This window comes from Dipodomys ordii, unplaced genomic scaffold, assembly GCF_000151885.1.
Source record: "Dipodomys ordii isolate 6190 unplaced genomic scaffold, Dord_2.0 Scaffold105, whole genome shotgun sequence".
Taxonomy (NCBI): Eukaryota; Metazoa; Chordata; class Mammalia; order Rodentia; family Heteromyidae; genus Dipodomys; species Dipodomys ordii.
Genome location: NW_012267321.1, coordinates 2,549,669 through 2,567,221, shown reverse-complemented (window position 1 = coordinate 2,567,221; position 17,553 = coordinate 2,549,669). Strand labels below are relative to the sequence as shown.

The following is a 17,553-nucleotide window of genomic DNA, read 5'->3' as shown; positions in this document are numbered from 1 at the left end:
CGCCCATGTTTTAAACATTTAAAGCTGGTAAACACACTTTTACTTTTACTTTTGGCTACTCTATTGACTAGCCCCGGGTTCTCGCTCTCTCTGTATCTACAGAGAAGAGCAAACCCCCCCCTCTTATCGCGGATTCCCCTTTTACCTGGGAACTTACCCTCCCCCCGCTCTTCTTGCGGATTCCCCCTTTTACCTGGGAACTTATCCCCCGCTCTTGTCTTGGATTCCCCTTTTACCTGGGGACTTACCCCTGCTCTTGTCGTGGATTCCCCTTTTACCTGGGAACTTACCGGTGCACCACCCTGACCGCAGAGAGTTCTGAGTCCTCATTGGGGTTATGGCTGAGTCCCCGTACGGGCCACCACCTGTCGTGACCGCCTCCACCAGCAAGGAAGACACCGAACTCTTCTCTCTGCAGTTTATTCAGGACCTTTGAGTAATCTTCTGACCCCAACCCTGGGGAGAATTCCCCACAGCCTTAAGTACCCGCTGGGTAGCCAACCCTGATACACCACGTGGGAACCACTAATAGGTTCAGTTGCGAGGAAGCAAGCCAATTCTTTGCCTTAGCCATATAAGGAGTTGTTTACCACAGAGAGCACTCGCCATCCGGAAGGCGGAGGGCGGAAGCCGGCGCCATCTTCCAGGTGCAGCCTCTCACAGCTCTCTACATTGAATGGCCAAGCAAAGTTCAGCAGAGATGCAAGCTTGGTGGTCCTCAGGGGAAGACCTGTTTCTTCTTTGTGCAGGTGAAGAGGACACTGCAGGGAGTGGAGTGTCCGCTCATGAGCAGGAAAGGGCTGAGGGCTGGGAAACAGCCCATAGCAAATGCTGCCATATGGTGCAGCACAGGGCTGGGGTTGTAAATCACAGACAAGCAAATCTGAGAGATGAAGGACACCGTATAAAAGAAGACAAAGGCGCTCACCAGGAGGAGGATGTTTATGATGGATCTGGACTGGAGAGAGGCTCTGGTGGAGACACTGGTCCTTGGGATGTGCCGCATTTTCTGCTTGTGTCTGTACAGGACAAAAAGCATGGAGGTGCTGGCCCAGAGCATGAGCCCCAGAAACAGAATATCAGGCCCCGAGAGTATGGCCATGTGCAGCACAGCAGCAGCTGGATTGTGACACATGGAAGAACAGTATCCATAGGACTTTAAGCTCGTCATGTTGTCATGCACTTTGGGTCCAGTCATGTACATAAGAAACATAATGCTCAACAGGAAGGAGACCCCCCAGCTGAGGTAGACGGTGGAGACAATGTGCTTGTGGGCTCTCCCCTTCAGCCTTGCCCAGCTGGAGTCCCCCTGGCTGATGCTGACAGCAAGGAAGAGGCTCAGGGAGCAAGTGCTACCCATCGACACCCCCCTGCTCACTCGGAAAAGATAGAAGACCATTTTGCACCCCACATCATTGAAGAAAATTCTCCAGCCCCAAGCCACCATGGTTTGGGGAACACCCCTACACAGAAGACTTAGGAAGTTGGCTACAATTAAGTGCCTAAGAATCAAGTCTTTGGCTCTCATCCTGTTCCCCATGCAGGAAAGGAATAGATAATGGGAGAGAAGAGACAAATTACCCACAAAACCAACCACAGTCTGGGCTAAGAGGATCACCCCCAAGACACATGGGTATCTCCCATCCTCTCTGTTCCTTCAGTCTTATCCAGAGGCTCTGGTCTGGGAAACTGAGGCTTGCATGGTTCCAAGGGAACTCAACATTCTCCATCCAGCATTCAGACCACTAGAAATAATTTCCTAATGTATCTCATGTATTAGGAAAAATCCAGTTCTATTCATCCTTCGAGAAGAAGAAGACCACATGTTCATGGAAATGGGTGAGCCTGGAGAAATGGCATTAGGGGAAGGTGAGTCAGGTTCTGAGATGAAGACGGCTACATTTCTCCTCTGTAGAATCAGATCTAAGTTTCTAAACAAGAAAGGCCCTGTGGTTCAAGCCTGTAATCCTAGCTACTCAGGGGCTGAGACCTTGGATTCCCAATTCAAGGCCGGCCTACAGAAGGAAAGCCTGTGAGACTCTTCTCTCCAGTTAAGCACCAGCAAATCAGAAGTAGACCTGTGGCTCAAAGTGGTAGAGGCCTAGACTTGAGCAAAAAGGGCTCAAGGAACATGGGCAAGCCCTGAGTTCAAGCTCTCTGACTGACTAAAGAAAGAAACTGGAAACATGCGTGACACGTTCCTGGGGTCACATACACTTATACCTCAATACAGTGGCTGGGGGCGTGGGTCCCAGGTGTCACCCTTTCCTCAACATGGAGTCCACATTTCACAGAAGAAATACCAGGAAGATGAAATGGTCTGTGGTGGGGATGGTGCGGGTGAAGAAGGAGGTGGATGACAGAGAACGAGAGGGGCAATTTTAGGTTCAAATGCCATTCTAGAGTTGCTGCTGTGAACACATCGTCCCCAAGCCTTGAACAATCAGGATTCCTCCTCACTTGTCATAAACAAGGACAGACTCTGTTAAGAAGAAGTGAGGAACCAACCGAGCTTGGGGGTGGGGAGCATAGAACCGCAGTTATTTTCACTGTCCTAGCCCATTCCTATCCTTCCCTGTGGCTTTGTTATGCATCCAGGATCAATCCAGAATCCCTGCTCCTAAGGTGATTCCTTACCCAGAGTGTGGAACCTGGGGTCTCTCCTGCAGGCTGCGCCTTTCCAGTGGCAGTGAACACAAGTGCTGGCCTCTTCTCTCAGGATGTGTGTGGCAGGGCGGGTCGTTTCTGAGATGCACATGGGCACTTCAGAACTGCAGAAGGCTCCTTAGAGAGGGGTCCAGGAGGGCGGCAGCTGAGGTCGTCTCCCACGGGAGTGGTGATTTTCCCTTTACCTGGGGTGGCATGCCATGTTCTCAGTAAACATTTTCTTCTCCCCCATGTGACCATTACCAAAACACTTTTCACTTTCATGTGGGTGCTTCTCCAGGGGACAGGGGAGTGGTGCAGTCACTTACCTCTCCTGGATCCCAGTAGGCCGGCAGGAGACACTAAGGCCTGAAGAGAGATGACGCTAAACAACCTCAGCGGTGTGTAAGCCATGTGTTCCCAAAGTTTCTTATCCAAAGTGTCCCTTCCTATTCTGTTTCCAGTTCTGAGACTTGAACTCAGGGCTTGGGCACTGTTCCTGAGCTGGTTTTGCTCAAGGCCAGCACTCTACCATTGGTGCCACAGCACCATTTCTGGCTTTTCCTATGTGTGCTGCTGAGGAATTGAACCCAGGGCTTCTTGCATGCTAGGCAAGCACTCTACCACTGAGCCACCTTCCCAGCCCTCTTCATCTCAGTCTTCTTTTATTTTTTTTATCATCTTATATGCTGTTAGAAAACAAAAATGGAACCCGGTACTGATGCACTCTCAGGAGCCTAATATTAGAGAATCAAGGTTCAAAGCCAGCCTGGTGAAGAAAGCCCATGAGATTCTTATCTCCAATTCTTATCTCCACTTTGGTGGTAGAGTGCCAGTCTGGAATAAAAGAGCTCAGCAACAGCATCCAGGCCCAGAGTTCAAACCCCTGGACTGGCACAAAAGAAAGAAAGAAAATAGAATGAGACGTTTCTGTACAGGAGCTTCTTTGGCAATAATGGCCATTTTTTCTTAAAATGATTTCATCCCTAGAGAACCGATTTGGAGATTAGAGGTAAGCATTTCATGCATATTCCTGAAAGCAGGATTATCTCTTTTCATGCCTGGTTGTTTCTGAGGAGGTAGCTTCATTCTCTAAATCACTACCCATTTTCATTGTTATCAGTGGTGATTTTGAAGCAGGAATTTGTCAGTGTGCTCAGGAGAGGATCAGCAGTGACTCCTCACCCTTTGTTTCTGGTCTACCTCAGTGCGTGTGACTCCATTCCTCACCTGGACCCTTCTGGTCTGGCTGACAATTCTTCTGCCCTGTTCTTGTCTGTTTCAAGAACATGCATTTTCCTTTCTGTGTCTGACTTCTTGCATTTTCCACAGCGATCTGTAGTTCTAGAGATGTGGCAACAAATGACAAGATTTCCTTCTTGTTCATGGCCTAGTCGTACTTTGTGATGGAAATAGGCTACATCGTCTTTTTTTTGTGAAACATCTTTTTATTAAACAGCCAAGCAGAAATGCAACACAATTTTAAATATTTGTAAAATTAGGTCACAAAAGGGATGCAGACACGTGGGGCTTAGAGCCGCAGGGGACAGGATGTTAGGTCCCTTTGGATTTGCTGTCTGGGAGCGTCTCCAGTTGCATGTGGCAGGTGCCATGTCCTTTGGGAAAAGGTGGTGCTGTCCAGACAGAAAAGCAGAAGCCTGAGCCTCACGCCAGCAGAACATGCAGGATTGGTTTTGTAAGCGATTACTGCAGCATGATTGTGGGGTAGAGCAAAATGACAGGTTGTCATCTTACAGACAGCAGTGTAGTGTCAGGGTTCTGGAGGTGGTGCTCTGAGCCCTGGGTGCTGAGCTTCTTGTAGTGAGTCCTAGGTCAGAAAGGAAGAATCCCAGAGATCGTCGGTGTCCTGGCCTGCCCTGCCCAGCCCTGAGACCTGAGACTGTGGCTGGGCTTGGCACTGTCTTTGGGTGGGAGCCGGGCATAGGGGCCGGTGGTTCGGGGCAGGCTGGGGGAAGGGGACAGCCTGCACAGCCTCCAGGAGGCAGTGGCTGAACCGAGTCTGAACAGATAGAAAAGGATGTTTAGCGGAGAACTGTGCTGAGACTGTAAGCTGTACTTGAACAGGATATCTGCTTGCCACAGTGTTGCACAGGATGGGACTTGGTCTCCCCTCCCTGAGGAGTGTAGAGTGGCACTGTCACTTCAGTGCTCCCCCACCCATCCCCAGCTCCTATCTTTTTCTCTGTGCTGGCCATATGGAAAATCTGTGGGTACTGACAGCAAGCTTGTGCATCTTGGGACCGGGATCACAGGGTGCCAGGGTCCCAGGGTGGGCTGTGATGGGAATGCCCTGCGCCTACAGACACCATCTACGCTGAGGATGAGGTCCTTCTGGCCCTGGCTGAGCAGCTGGGAACCTTTACCGGCCTGGTGGGGAGTCCAGAGTAAATGCACTGCCTGCTGGTGAGTGGCATGCGGGGTCCTCACTCCCATCCCCGGAGCAGAGACAGGAGCCATAGAGCAGGGTTGGTAGGGGGAGGGGTGCTGTCCAAGGGGATGGCCTCAAGGCTGGAGGGCTGAGCAGAGCATCGTGCCACCCGCCCCTCCCCCGCCCCTGCAGCCCCCACTGGAGTCGCTCACCACGGTGGAGGTGACAGTGGTGGGGGATAACACAGTGGTGTCCTTGCGGGCCATCTCCCATGAGAACTTGTCCTCTGACCTCGAAGCCCATTTGGTGCCCCTGGTGAAACTGCTCGCTGGGGGCAGCTGGTTCACTTCCAGCACCTTGGCCTGGGGCCTCTTCTCCGTCTGCTACCTGTTAGTGTCCAGCGCTGTGAAAGCAGAGCTCTACCAGTGAGTCTGGGGCTAACTTGCCACCGCCTGCCCAACTGCCCCTGTCCTGTCCCCTGGGGTCAGCTCACCTGCTGGGCCTCAGTGGCAGTCCCCTCCCCCTCCCATGTGAGTGTGAATGCACAGTAACCCTACTTGCTGCTCCCTTGAGCTGCCCTGGCCGCAGGCCCCCCTCCTACTCTTCCTCCTATCCTGAGTGAAGCCTCCTATGCCCTGGGCAAAAACCATGGCACCCAAGGGTCCATGCCCTCTAATCTCTCCTGGCTGCTTGAGTTCTTCCTGCCCAGCGCCACTCTAGATCCCCAGGTACTTACAAAACCTCTGTTCAGATGACACCCCCATAGTGGGACGGGCCGCAACTTCCAAGCTGGGGGAGTTCGCTAAGGTCCTAGAGCTGGACAACGTCAAGAGTGAGATCATCCCCTTAGTTCTCCAACCTAGCCTCTGATGAGCAGGTGGGTCCCTGCTCCACCCTTCCTCCTCTCCCCTTTCCCCCTCCCTCATTCCGCCACTGGGCCCTCTGCCCTTATGCCCCATGGACACTTAGCACCCCTTCTGCTACCCAGGACACTGTGTGGCTGCCGGGGGTGGAGGTGTGTGTGAACATTGCCCAGCTCCTGCCCCAGGAGGACCTGGAAGCCCTGGGGATGCCCACACTGCACCAGGCGGCCGAGGACAGGTCCTGTCACTTCCACTACATGGTGGCCAACAAGTTCACTAAGGTGCCTGAGGCCTGCAGTGCACAGGCAGGGCCAAGGCTGAAGGGAAGAGGGAAGCGTGTCTGTCCTGCATGGGAGTGGGCAGCCTGACGTCCGTGGGCAGAGAAGCCAGGGCTGGATCTTGGCAGGGTCAGGGGTGCACATTCACACTGGGAAGCTGTCACTTGCCCTGCTTTGTACACGGCAAGGACCTGGAAAGGTGGGAAAGTGAAGCTCTCTGTCCTGGGCTCCAAGCGAGACTCTTGTCCTGCCCAGGAGTAGAAGCTGCAGACAGACAAGGAGCTGAGGGAGAAACAGGGCTGCCCACCAGCACTCCATACCAGTTACACTGGTAAAAGAGCATGAGGCCCTTGGAGGGCTACCCTTGTGTGTGCCCTTAGTGTGGACCCATCGGCTCTGCTGGTGGTCAGGAGCAAGGGGTGGTCAGGAGCAAGTGTAAGGCATCTCTGGCAACCAAGAAAAGGCAGAGTCACTAGGCACACATTTGTCCAGGCGTGTGTTCATACTGGCAACTGGGGCTGTGAACTGGGGTCTTGTGCTCGCTGGGCAGGTGCCCCTCTTCTTGAGGCACACCCTACCCTTTGGATTTATTTTTCAGCTAGGATCTCCACCTTTGCCTAGGCTAACCTTGGACTCCAATTCTCTAACTCTGCCTCCTGAATAGCTAGCTAGATTGAAGGTGTGAGCTGAGGTGCACAGCCTATTTTGTACATGCGTACTGTTATTATAGAAGGGATATACAGAGGGATTACAATGGCATGCATGAGTCACAGAATGAGGACATTTCCTTTTCTACAGTGAGTGTCTGATGTTCTCTCATTTCCTCCCAACATCTCCCTCCCATCTTTACCCATGAGTTGTGCAGTTCACTTTCATCGGTGTCCTGTGAGCTCCATGGATTCACTTTTCTTTCTATCCTTTTTCTCTCCCTGTACCCTCCCAAAGATAACATGAGTACAGACTCTTTATCAGATAAAGAATACAGAAGTATCAAAAGCTAAAACCAAAAAATATATATGTATTTTGTTTCCACATCTTGGATTTTGTTTCAGTATGTGTAATATTTTATATAAATATGAAGAGACGCTTAGGCATTGGGCCTTTGTGATTCTCTCCTAAGACTACTCTCCTTTGGTCTCACTGTGTGTGAGTCTCTGGAATCCAGTGGCATTTGTCATATCCCAGTGCATTTTAGGTCTAACTTCCTTATATCAGAGAGAACGTGCACCATTAATTTCCAGTCTTGACTTACTTCACTTCTCAGGATTTGTTCTAGTTCCATCCATTTCCTTGCAAATGACATTATTTTATTCTTTCTAATGACTGTGTAAAGTACCATTGTTCACATTTTGTGGGTCCACTCATCTACTGTGGGGCATCTGGGCTGTTTCCATACCTTGGCTATTGTGAGTATTGTGGCAGTGAACATGGGTGTGCAGGTGTCCTTGTCATGATGCTCAGTGTAGATGCCCAAGAGTGGGTGGGAGGGAAAGTCTGTGTGTAGTATTTGGAGGAACCTGCAGACTGCTGTGCTGAGTGGCTCTACTAGTTCACATTGCCACCAGCTGCCCAGTAGGGCTCCTTTTCTCCACATCCCCACCAGCATTTGTTCGAATTCAAAATGCTGGCCAATCTAACTGGATTAAGATGGAATCTCAGGGTTGTTGTGATTGTAATTCCTTCATGCCCAGAGATGATGAGCATTTCCTCATGTGTTTCTTTGCCATTCTTCCCTCTTTTGAGGAGTCTCTCCTTAGCTCCCCTGCCCATTTAGTGACTCAGCCCACTATATTTTAGTATAAATGTAAAAGCAGGAGACTCTGCATCACTGACATGTTTGTGGATCAGGTCACAGAAAGCCCCACTTGGGATAATGTGAACTAAGATCTGTGGTTTTGGCGCAGGCTGCTGGAGATGAGGGCTGGCTCTGGGGAGAGCAGAAGCAGTTCAAACTCTTTCTGTCATGGAGCACCTGCTGTGTTTGCCCCGGCCCTGCTGGATAGTGGGAGCATGGCATGGATGAGCCTTGCCCTGGAGGCTGGGTTGTGCTCTGGTGGGATCTCATGTCAGTGGAGGGAGTTGAAGTGACAGGAATGAAAGGGGCAAATCTCAGTACTGGTGGGCCAAGTGCCATGACTCCGCCCTCCTGGCTCGAGCCTCAATTGGGTCCTGATACAGCTGTCCTGGGCGGAGCTGGGGCTCACCTTTCTTCTCCCACTGTGTTATTTTTCCTCATGATTCATGCAAGTTCTCTCAGAATGACTGCAGGTGTCATATCATGCCCAAGCCTCCATTACTTAATGTCAAGTGTGGCCTTATCACTGTGTCCCTGGGGCAAGGTTGGGGCTGGGCAGTGGCCCTGGGGAGATGGCAGGTCTTTAGGGTATTGCTGTGGGGTGGCACACCCCTCCCCCATTCTGGGCTGCCTTGGGCCAGGCATCACTGGAGCCCCATCCTCTGCAGTGCCCAGAGGTGCAGCTGAACATCATCTCCAACCTGGACTGCGTGAACGAGGTGATCGACACCCGGCAGCTGTCCTAGTCACTGCTGCCCGCCATCGTGGAGCTAGCCGAGGATGCCAAGTGGTGGGTGCGGCTTGCCATCATCGAGTACATGCCCCTGCTGGCTTGGCAGATGGTGCGTGATCCAGGGCATGCCGGGTACGGTGGGGAGGGGAGAGGATGCAGGCCAGACTCCCTCACTCTTGGAGCCCTCACCACCTCTCCTTATGTCAGGGAGTGGAATTCTTTGATGGGAAACTCAACTCGTGCATGGCATGGCTGGTGGACCATGGTGAGTCCTGCCACAAGGAGCTGGCAGCCAGTGGGTGGGGCCACACAGCTGTTCTGTCTGTGCCCTGCCCCCCACTGTTGGAAACCTGGGGAAGGCTGGTGCTGAGCCATGACCCACTCTAAAACTCCCCTATGGCCTTCCTGTCCCCCTTGCAGTCTATGCCATCTGTGAGGCAGCCACCAGAAACCTCAAGAAGCTGATGGAGAAGTTTGAGAAGGAGAGGGCACATGTCACCATGATCCCTAAGATGCTGGCTATGTCTGGACACCCTAACTACCTGCACTGCATGGCCACCCTCTTCTGCATAAACATGAGTGTGGCCTGCACCACACCTGCACCTAGGTGCCAGCTTGCCAGGGGAGGGGCAAGCACGGCCCCACCGTGAAACCACACTTGGGAGTGGAGAGGCTGGGGGCCAGGGCCAGGGGTACATTTCTGGAGCTGGGCGGGCTCCAGGCCTCCGGCACCCTTGGCCTGGGCGCGGGTGAGCTGGTATGAGACACATCGTTGGCTGTGTGTTCAGAGTTGAACTCGTTGTAAATCATAGTCGGGGAGGAGGTGTTGTCAGTTGTGCACACCGTTTCCATGCCAGTGAGGATTGGCATAGCCTAGCCACTCAGGCGCAGGTGCCAGGCGCTGCCTATACTGATCGTGTGCCTGCGCTTGGCCGGGTTCTGTCGGAGGTGTGCAGGCAGGACATCACCACCAAACACATGCTGCCCACCGTCGTGCACATGGTTGGGGACCCCATCACCAACATACGCTTCAATGTGGCCAAGTCCCTGCAGAAGATTAGGCCCATCCTCCACAACAGGTGAGCTGGGACTCACTGTTCTTATGCTCCTCTCCAGCTACACTGTTTCTTCCTTTGTGGTGATACAGAGGGTTACCTCACTAGGCAAGCATTCTGCCACTTGAGCCATGCTCCCAGCACTTTTTGCCTTTGTTATATTTCACAGAGTGCATGTGTGGCCCAGGCTGCCTGGTCTGTGCATGCTGCTCACACCACTAGGATAATGGGTGCCACCATGCCCACTATTGCTAGGGCTTCCTCAGTGGCTGGGATTCCAGATGTGCACCACTGTGTTCAGCTGCCACTGCTCCCTGCTGCTTCCTCCCAGTGTCGGCTTCACTGTAGACAGAGGAGTCAGCAATGGCCATGGTGAGCCTTCTGGGGAGGGGGATGTGAAGGGAAGGGAGGGGAAGGATGGCTCAGCATCGCTAGTCATCATGATGGAGATGCAAGTTGAAATTCCACAGGGGATGGCCAGGCCTGAACTGAGTTCCCAGTTGTGGGCCCCATCAGCTTCATGCTGCAGCCCTTTCCCCTCTGCTTCCAGCACCCTGAATAGCGAGGTCAAGTCAGTCCTGGAGAAGCTGACCCAGGACCAGGATGTTGCCGTCAAGTACTTTGCCCAGGAGGCCTTGACCGATGTGGGTTGGGGGTGGGCGGGCGGTGGCAGGTGGGAGGGGTGGTGGTGCCCAGACAGGGGCCTGGGAGGGCCAGAGGGTGGCAGTGCCAGGAAGGGGCTAGGGGGCCAGACATGCAGGTGGATGGGGAGAGGGTGGTGGGGCCTGGGCAGGGGCGCAAGAGGGCCAGGCTGGGCTTCTGAGCCGGCCCATTCCTGTTCCTCCAGTTCTGTCTCTTGCCTGATACTGGAAGAAGAGCCAGTGCTTGGGCCTCCAGTGCCCGGCCTCTGACCCACCCTTTGCTCAGCCCTCCCTGAGATCCTCTCTCATGGAGCCAGTGTGTCCCTGACAGCCCTCCCTGTGCTTGGCCTGATCCCAGACCTGGCCCCACGCACGTTTCCTGAGCTGCCTGGGGAGATGGCACCCGCCCCCCTCCAAAAGGCTGAGGGACACACGGTGGGATGGACAGCAGCCAGGAGGAAGGCCCCACTCCTGCCCTGTAGGGAGACACTCGAGCGTCCGGGTCACTGCCTCTTGCTGCTGAGATGGGGACCCCATCCCCACCTGCCTCCCACCTCTCTCCCCTTCCCTCCGCCCCCCCAGTGGTTTATTTGTGTCAACTATTGTTTGTATTTTATTTCTTTTTTCCCCCTTTTCACAAAGAAATCAAGGTATAGAAAGAGTCCGCCCTCAGGTCTTAGTGGGTGTTGGAGGGAGTGTCCTGGGGCCTTGGTCTCTGCCCTTTTCTGTGAGGACACTTAGTCCTAAACACTCACACTGAGTGTCCTGAACCCTAGGCATGCTGCCTGCTGTGGCAAAGCTGGCCAAGGACCCGGGCTGCCTGTGGAGGCCCTACTCTTCACATCCTCCTATTGTTCACATCCTCCTACTACTCAAGTCCTCTTACTCTTCACTGAGCCACACTCCTGCCCTGGGAAAATCATCCATTTTTTTGATGAGCACATAGCACTGTCTCAAAGCCTGGGTTTTGCACTGGGTACCTCAAGCATGCCCAAGACCCTGTGGTTGAGGACATCACTGTGAGCTTTATATCTTTTTTTTTTTGGTTACTCATGTGGATTGAACTCTGGTCCTGGCTGCTGTGCCTCAGCTCTTCAGCTGAGGTGGAGCACTCTACCACCTGAGCCACAGCCTCACTTCTGGTTTTCTCGTGGTTGATTGGAGATAAGAGTGTCATGGACTTTCCTTCCCTGGCTGGCTTTGAACCATGATCATCATATATCAGCCTTCTGAGTAGCTAGGATGACAATAGTGAGCCATTGGCATGAGGCTAGATTTTTGTCTTTTAAAGTCTTTATTCTACCAGAGAAAAACATATTTACATTTCTTGTCTGGCCTGTTTTCCTTCCCAAGATGTATGATGAATTCCAGTTCCATCCATTTTCCTGCAGTTGCCATGCTTTGTTCTTCATGGAAAGTTGTTTTTTAGGAGAACAGACAAATATACAAGAGAGAAAGGAGTAGAGGGCAATAGATAGTATATTAAAAATTTGGAGCTATTTGGTGGTGGGGAATTGATATACAACATAAAGCTGACAGTATTTTCTGGATCTGTATATACCTGCCTGAACTGTAAAGCAGTGACCCTGCTCTACCTTGTGCCGGTCAGCTAGGAGGGAGAGCTGGCCTGGCCCAGTTATAAACCAACACTGCATAGATATGGCACTTCACCAGCCAAGACTGAAAACTGAAAGTTCTGGGTGGAAAACTGTCCCAAGCAAATGGGAACTGACCTGAAATGGAGCCCCAGTTGCTTGTCCCACAAGAGCAGGAGAGACATCAAACCCAAGCTAGGTTGATGAGATAAAGACTGTCACCCTCTGCTGACAGTGAGCCGGCACATAGATGCCTACTGCTGCCCCAGTTTCATGAACTAATACTACGGGATGCCATGGACCCGTAAGTCCAGACGAAGTTGGAATGTTGGCTTACGACCCCCCCCTCATCAAGTGATAGGCTGTCGAGCCCAAAGTCAGCCATAAGACTTAAGGATCAAATGAAGGAACAAGTTTACAAAATCAAAAATCAAAGCCATACCACAACTTTCCAGAATCTCTGGGATGCAGCAAAAGCTTCTCTGAGGGAATTTACAGCTGTTTGGGCCTGGCATGAAAAAAGTCAGGTGTTTCAAATATCATCAACAACGAAGCACAGTCTAAAAGCAAACCCAGAACAGTGGATAGAGAGATAATCATAAAAATCAGGATAGAGCCAGCCTGACACTGATGGCTGCTCACCACTAATCAAAGCTACTCCAGAAGCTCAGATCTGAGGATTATGGTTCAAAGTCAGCAGAAAAGTCCACCAAGCTCATTTTCTATTTATTTTTTTTATTTTTTTATTTTTTGGGTCATGTCGTGGAGCCTGAAGTCTAGGCCTGGGCGCTGTCCCTCAGCTCTTCAGCTCAAAGCTAGTGCTCTACCACTTGAGCCACAGCGCCACTTCTGGCTTTTTTCTTTTTGCTTATGTGGTGCTGTGGAATCAAACCCAGGGCCTCACGCATGCAAGGCAAGAGCTCTACCACTGAGCCACCTTCTCAGCCCCACAAGGCTCATTTTCAATAAACTATCCCCAGAATGTACAAAGCAGAGCTGTGGCTCAAGTGGTAGCGCACTAGCCTGGAGCTAAAGAAGCTTAGCAACAGTGCCAGGCCCTGAGTTCAAGCCCTAGGACAGGCACACACATAAACACACACACACACACACACACACACACACACACACACACACAAATAAGGGTAAAAATAAAAAAAGGAGATTAAATGAACAATGTAAAAAAATCAGTGAAAGAAGCGGAGGCCTGGGGGCTCACGCCTGTAATCATAGTTACTCTGCAGCTGAGATATGAGGATCATGGTTCAAAGCCAGCTGAGGCAGGAAAGTTCATGAGACTCATCTCACCAGAAAAGTGGAAGTGGCAACTATGGCTCAAGTGATAGAGTGCCTGCCTTGAGCTGAAGAGCTGAGGGACAGTGCCCAGGCCCAGAGTTCAAGCTTCAGGACAGACAAAAAAAATCAGTGAAGGTAAGAAGTTTTCTTGATAGCTAAGACTGACAAGCCTTCATCCAAGAACAGTGAAGGCATCAACTAAGAAAACTAGAATATCATAACAGTTTAAATTCAAATTGTCATTGGGGAATAAGTCCAACACATTAGAAAACATACAAGGAATGGATTCAGTCTTTGCGCGTTGGACCCATCCTGTTTGATCCAAGGTGACTTTAATCACGTAACTTCATTTGTAATCAAGCAGTATAATGATTCAGTGATGGGATACACCAGGTGTTCAGAGTTACCACCAATGTCCCTCAGACAGGTTCAAAAACTAGGAAAGGAAGAATGCTACCAAACTCCCTCTCATACCAAAATGAGAACAGACTAAAGACAAGATTAGACACCTATTTCCTTGAAGAGCACAGATGTAAAATATTTCATAACATACCTGCAAGTAATTTCAACAATGCATTGAAAGATCATGCACCACGCCCACATTGCATTCCACCCATAATTGCAAGTGTGGCTCAACCAGTCCTGAACAATTTGAAGAGTAAGACATTGGACACCTGTGGCTTGCACCTGTCATCCTAGCAATTGAGGCTGAGATCTGAGGATCACAGTTCAAAGCCAGCCTAGGCAGAAAAGTCCAGGATACTCTTCAATTCCCTACCAGAACACTGGAAGTGGCACTAAGCTCCAAGTGGTAGAGCGCTAGCCATGAAGAAAAGAGCTTAGGGACAGCACCCAGGCCCTGAGTTCAAGCCCCAATACTGATTCCCTCCCCCCCAAAAGTCATTATACCAAGGATCCATCTGCTTTAAAGGTATTTCCCCTAACCCATTATCAGCTGTAAGAAGTGAGTAGTTAGGTATTTTAATGAAGTAGAAGCAATGGGAAGGTAGATACAGTCCGGCTGGGACCTGACAAGGCAAGGTGTGTGCAGTGTGCAATAATGGCCACCATCATGCCAGGACTTGGGTGTGACCCAGGAACAGAAGTCAGATGGCACCTGTCCTAGGCATCAGTCAATGGTTACTCCCAGATCTGACCTGGTATGAGTTCTTCCCACGAAAACCTCCCCAGAACCTTCTTGGCTCTTCTGGGTTCTGCTGTTTTGATTGCAATGGAAGATGATTCGCCAGGCTGGTGGTTTTGTGAGGATGGCCACCACATTGTGGCCTCCTCTACCAGCAGGATGTGCACAAGGTGTGGGCCCAGAGCCCCCAAGCTAAGGATGCAGGGGGGGGAGCTGACCTCCCAGCCTGTTCACAGGCTGAGTTGCACCTTTGTGTCACAACCCATTTTTCCTGAAACGCTTTGTCTGGAGCTTCAAGTCATCCCCATGAGTGAGAGGTGAGTGTGTCTCATCCCTCCTTCATATTGAGCATAGTCACCAGGTGCTGCTGTGAATGAAGCCAAGTCAGGAGCTGGCTGTGAGCTCTGGCCAGCAGGTGTGCAGCAGGGGAGCAGGAGTCAGGGGTCTGGCCACAGCGTGGCAAGGACACAGGAGACAGGAAAGGGATTCATACAAGATGGTGGTGCAGAACTGAGGGTGCTCAGGAAGAAAGAAGACACAGATGGAGAAAGACGTCCTGAAAGTGCGAACTCTCTAGAAGTAATGAGTCCAGGCAGGGCTGCATGTCAGCATGATGACAAGTGGCTGTGCTTCCAGCGGACTGCAGGGGTGCGTGGGGTGCAGAGCCTAACCTTGAGCTAAAGAGCTGAGGGACAGCGCCTAGGCCCAGAGTTCAAGCCATATGGCTGGCCAAAAAAAAAAGAGGAAAAGCACGTGGAGCATTACTGTAGGGGAGGGGAAGCTCAAGGCATGGGCTGTCTTGGATTTGGGTCATGCTCTTGACAGAGTATGAGATGTCTGGAGGGTGGGGTGGTCCTGGAGACCAGGTTCTGAGAGGGGGTGGAGTGGGGGCAGGGAAAGCCTGCGTCCCCTCAGAAGGCAGGGAGCTGGTGGAGGACACGCGCTGCCCCTAGATCAGGAAGCTAAGTCCACATCCACGCTCTCCAAGGTGACACAGATGGGGAGGACCTCTGAGGACAGGAACACCAGGGGTCAGGAGAGGACCAGGTGTGTGTGAGGTTAATGATGACACTAGACAGCTCCCCAAGGAGACCAGAGCACTCCTGTTCTGGGTGGAATGACTTTGGACGGGATTAAGGGCGTGGGGCAGGTACAGAATCTGGCTAAAGCCAGTGTCGGGGGAGGGAGTGCAGGGATGGCAGGGCCTGTGGTTCAAGCCTTTCTGTGGTGGGGTGGCTGTGGGAACTTCAGGATCAGGAGGAGGCGCCTGGCTCAGAGCCCACAGTCCACTCAACACCCGGCATAGTCCCGGGATGGTTCCTAGAGACAGGCCTGCCATCTGCTTGCTTTCCTTTTCTGTGCAGGTCCTAGGACTTGAACTCAGGGCCTGGGCATGTCCCTGAGCTTTTGTGCTCAGGGCTGGTGACTGTCCCGGGGACATCAGTGCTACTTCTGGCTTTCTCTCACCCTGCAATTCATTCCAGAGAAGAAAAGGGTGGAGGTGGAGAACCCGGGTCGGAGGGCCCTGCCTGTCATTCAGCCCAGCAGCCCTGACCTGCACCACAGAGGCTGTGGTAAACTCATCTCATAACAAGGGACATGAGGAGCACTGCAGGAAATGTCACAATAGCCAAGCAAGTGACTTCCTCAAAGAGCCTTCATGTTGTAAAAACAACTTTACATTTAAAAATGTGCTTTTCATAGTACAGTTAATGTCCTTGTTGAATTAGCAGAGAGTCTAGAGATATGTAACATGGACCACCAAGGAAAAGAAAGAGTTGTGAAAATTAATTATGTGGAAGAAATAAGCACAGACAAGATTAAGGGAGTAACTGTCAGGAAAGAGCCTTGATGTTTGTAGTCAGAGCTACACAAGCAGGACTCCCTTCCTTCCTTCCTTCCTTCCTTCCTTCCTTCCTTCCTTCCTTCCTCCCTTCCTTCCTTCCTTCCTTCTTCTTTACTGGCTTTCCATCTCTCTTTTCTGCCTGTCTCTGTCTGTCTGTGTGTCTGTGTCCGTGATTCTCTCTTTCCTTCTTTGTGCCAGGACTGAGGCTTAAACTCTGGGCCTCCATTATGTCCCTGGGAGGATTTTGCTCAAGGCTAGCTCTCTTCCACTTCACCCACAGCACCACTTCCATCTTTTTTTTCTTCTTCTTTTTAATTATTGTGAACATACTGTACGGAGGGGTTACAATTACATGGGCAAGATAATGACTACACTTCTTATCCAGCATTGTAGCCTCCTCCTTTGTTCTTTTTTTGTTTTTTAGTGGTTTATTGGAGATGAGAGTCTCAGAGAGTTTTCTGCCTAGACTGGCTTTGAACTGTGATCCTTAGATCTCGCCTTCTCAGGAACTCAGAACACAGGCTTCACCCACCAACACCCAGCTGCTATTTTCTTTCTTTTTTTTATTGTGAGAATACCCTAGAGAAGGGTTACCATTATATGGGCATGATAATGACTACATTTCTTATCAACCATTGTTGCATCCTCTTTGTTTCCCCTTCCAATCCTTTCCCATACTCTCACCCTCCCCAACCCAATTCCCCTCACCCCCACACCAAAGTTGTAAAGTTTGTTTTACGACATAACGACTTGTATGTCTCATTGTTGCAATGGGTCCACCTGTATCCCTAGTTAAAAGATTTGTTTTTTCCCTTCCCCTCCACAAATTATACCAACATCAAATACAGTGAAAGCATTGGTTATACTGTGCGGGAAGGGCATACAAAGCAACATAGAAATCATCTTATAAATATGTTAGAAACAATTGCCAGCTGATATTTTCTTTCCAACTACTTTCTTCTCCAGAACAGAAGGGGCTTTAGGAATGATTTGCTTCATTTCATAGGGAACTATTAAAGAAAGAAAGAAAAAAATCAAAGACTCAAACTGGAATTAGGAACACATGTTAGGTGAGTTTAACCAGTTTATCTTGAATTTGACACGACTACCAATTGATGGGGCAGATTCTCTGGAAGAAGTTGACATGACCTAATAAGCATTATTTTTTTTTCTTGTATAGATTTTTTTAAATTTAATTTTATTTTATTTGTGAACATACTGTACAGAGGAGTTACAATTACATGGGCAGGATAATGCGTACATTTCTTACCAAGC

At 50.8% G+C, this 17,553-nt stretch overlaps 1 protein-coding gene across 1 annotated transcript in view; it reads left to right on the top strand.

Annotated features, from left to right (window-relative positions):
- Positions 1-17,553, top strand: part of LOC105994205 (serine/threonine-protein phosphatase 2A 65 kDa regulatory subunit A alpha isoform-like) — a 51,983-nt gene that overhangs the window by 4,604 nt on the left and 29,826 nt on the right. The window contains 10 exon segments of the mRNA XM_013027624.1: positions 1,028-1,144; positions 1,289-1,448; positions 4,970-5,037; positions 5,228-5,460; positions 6,005-6,179; positions 8,613-8,813; positions 8,912-8,969; positions 9,125-9,279; positions 9,641-9,783; positions 10,310-10,403. Coding sequence (XP_012883078.1) covers positions 1,028-1,144; positions 1,289-1,448; positions 4,970-5,037; positions 5,228-5,460; positions 6,005-6,179; positions 8,613-8,813; positions 8,912-8,969; positions 9,125-9,279; positions 9,641-9,783; positions 10,310-10,403 — 1,404 coding nt within the window.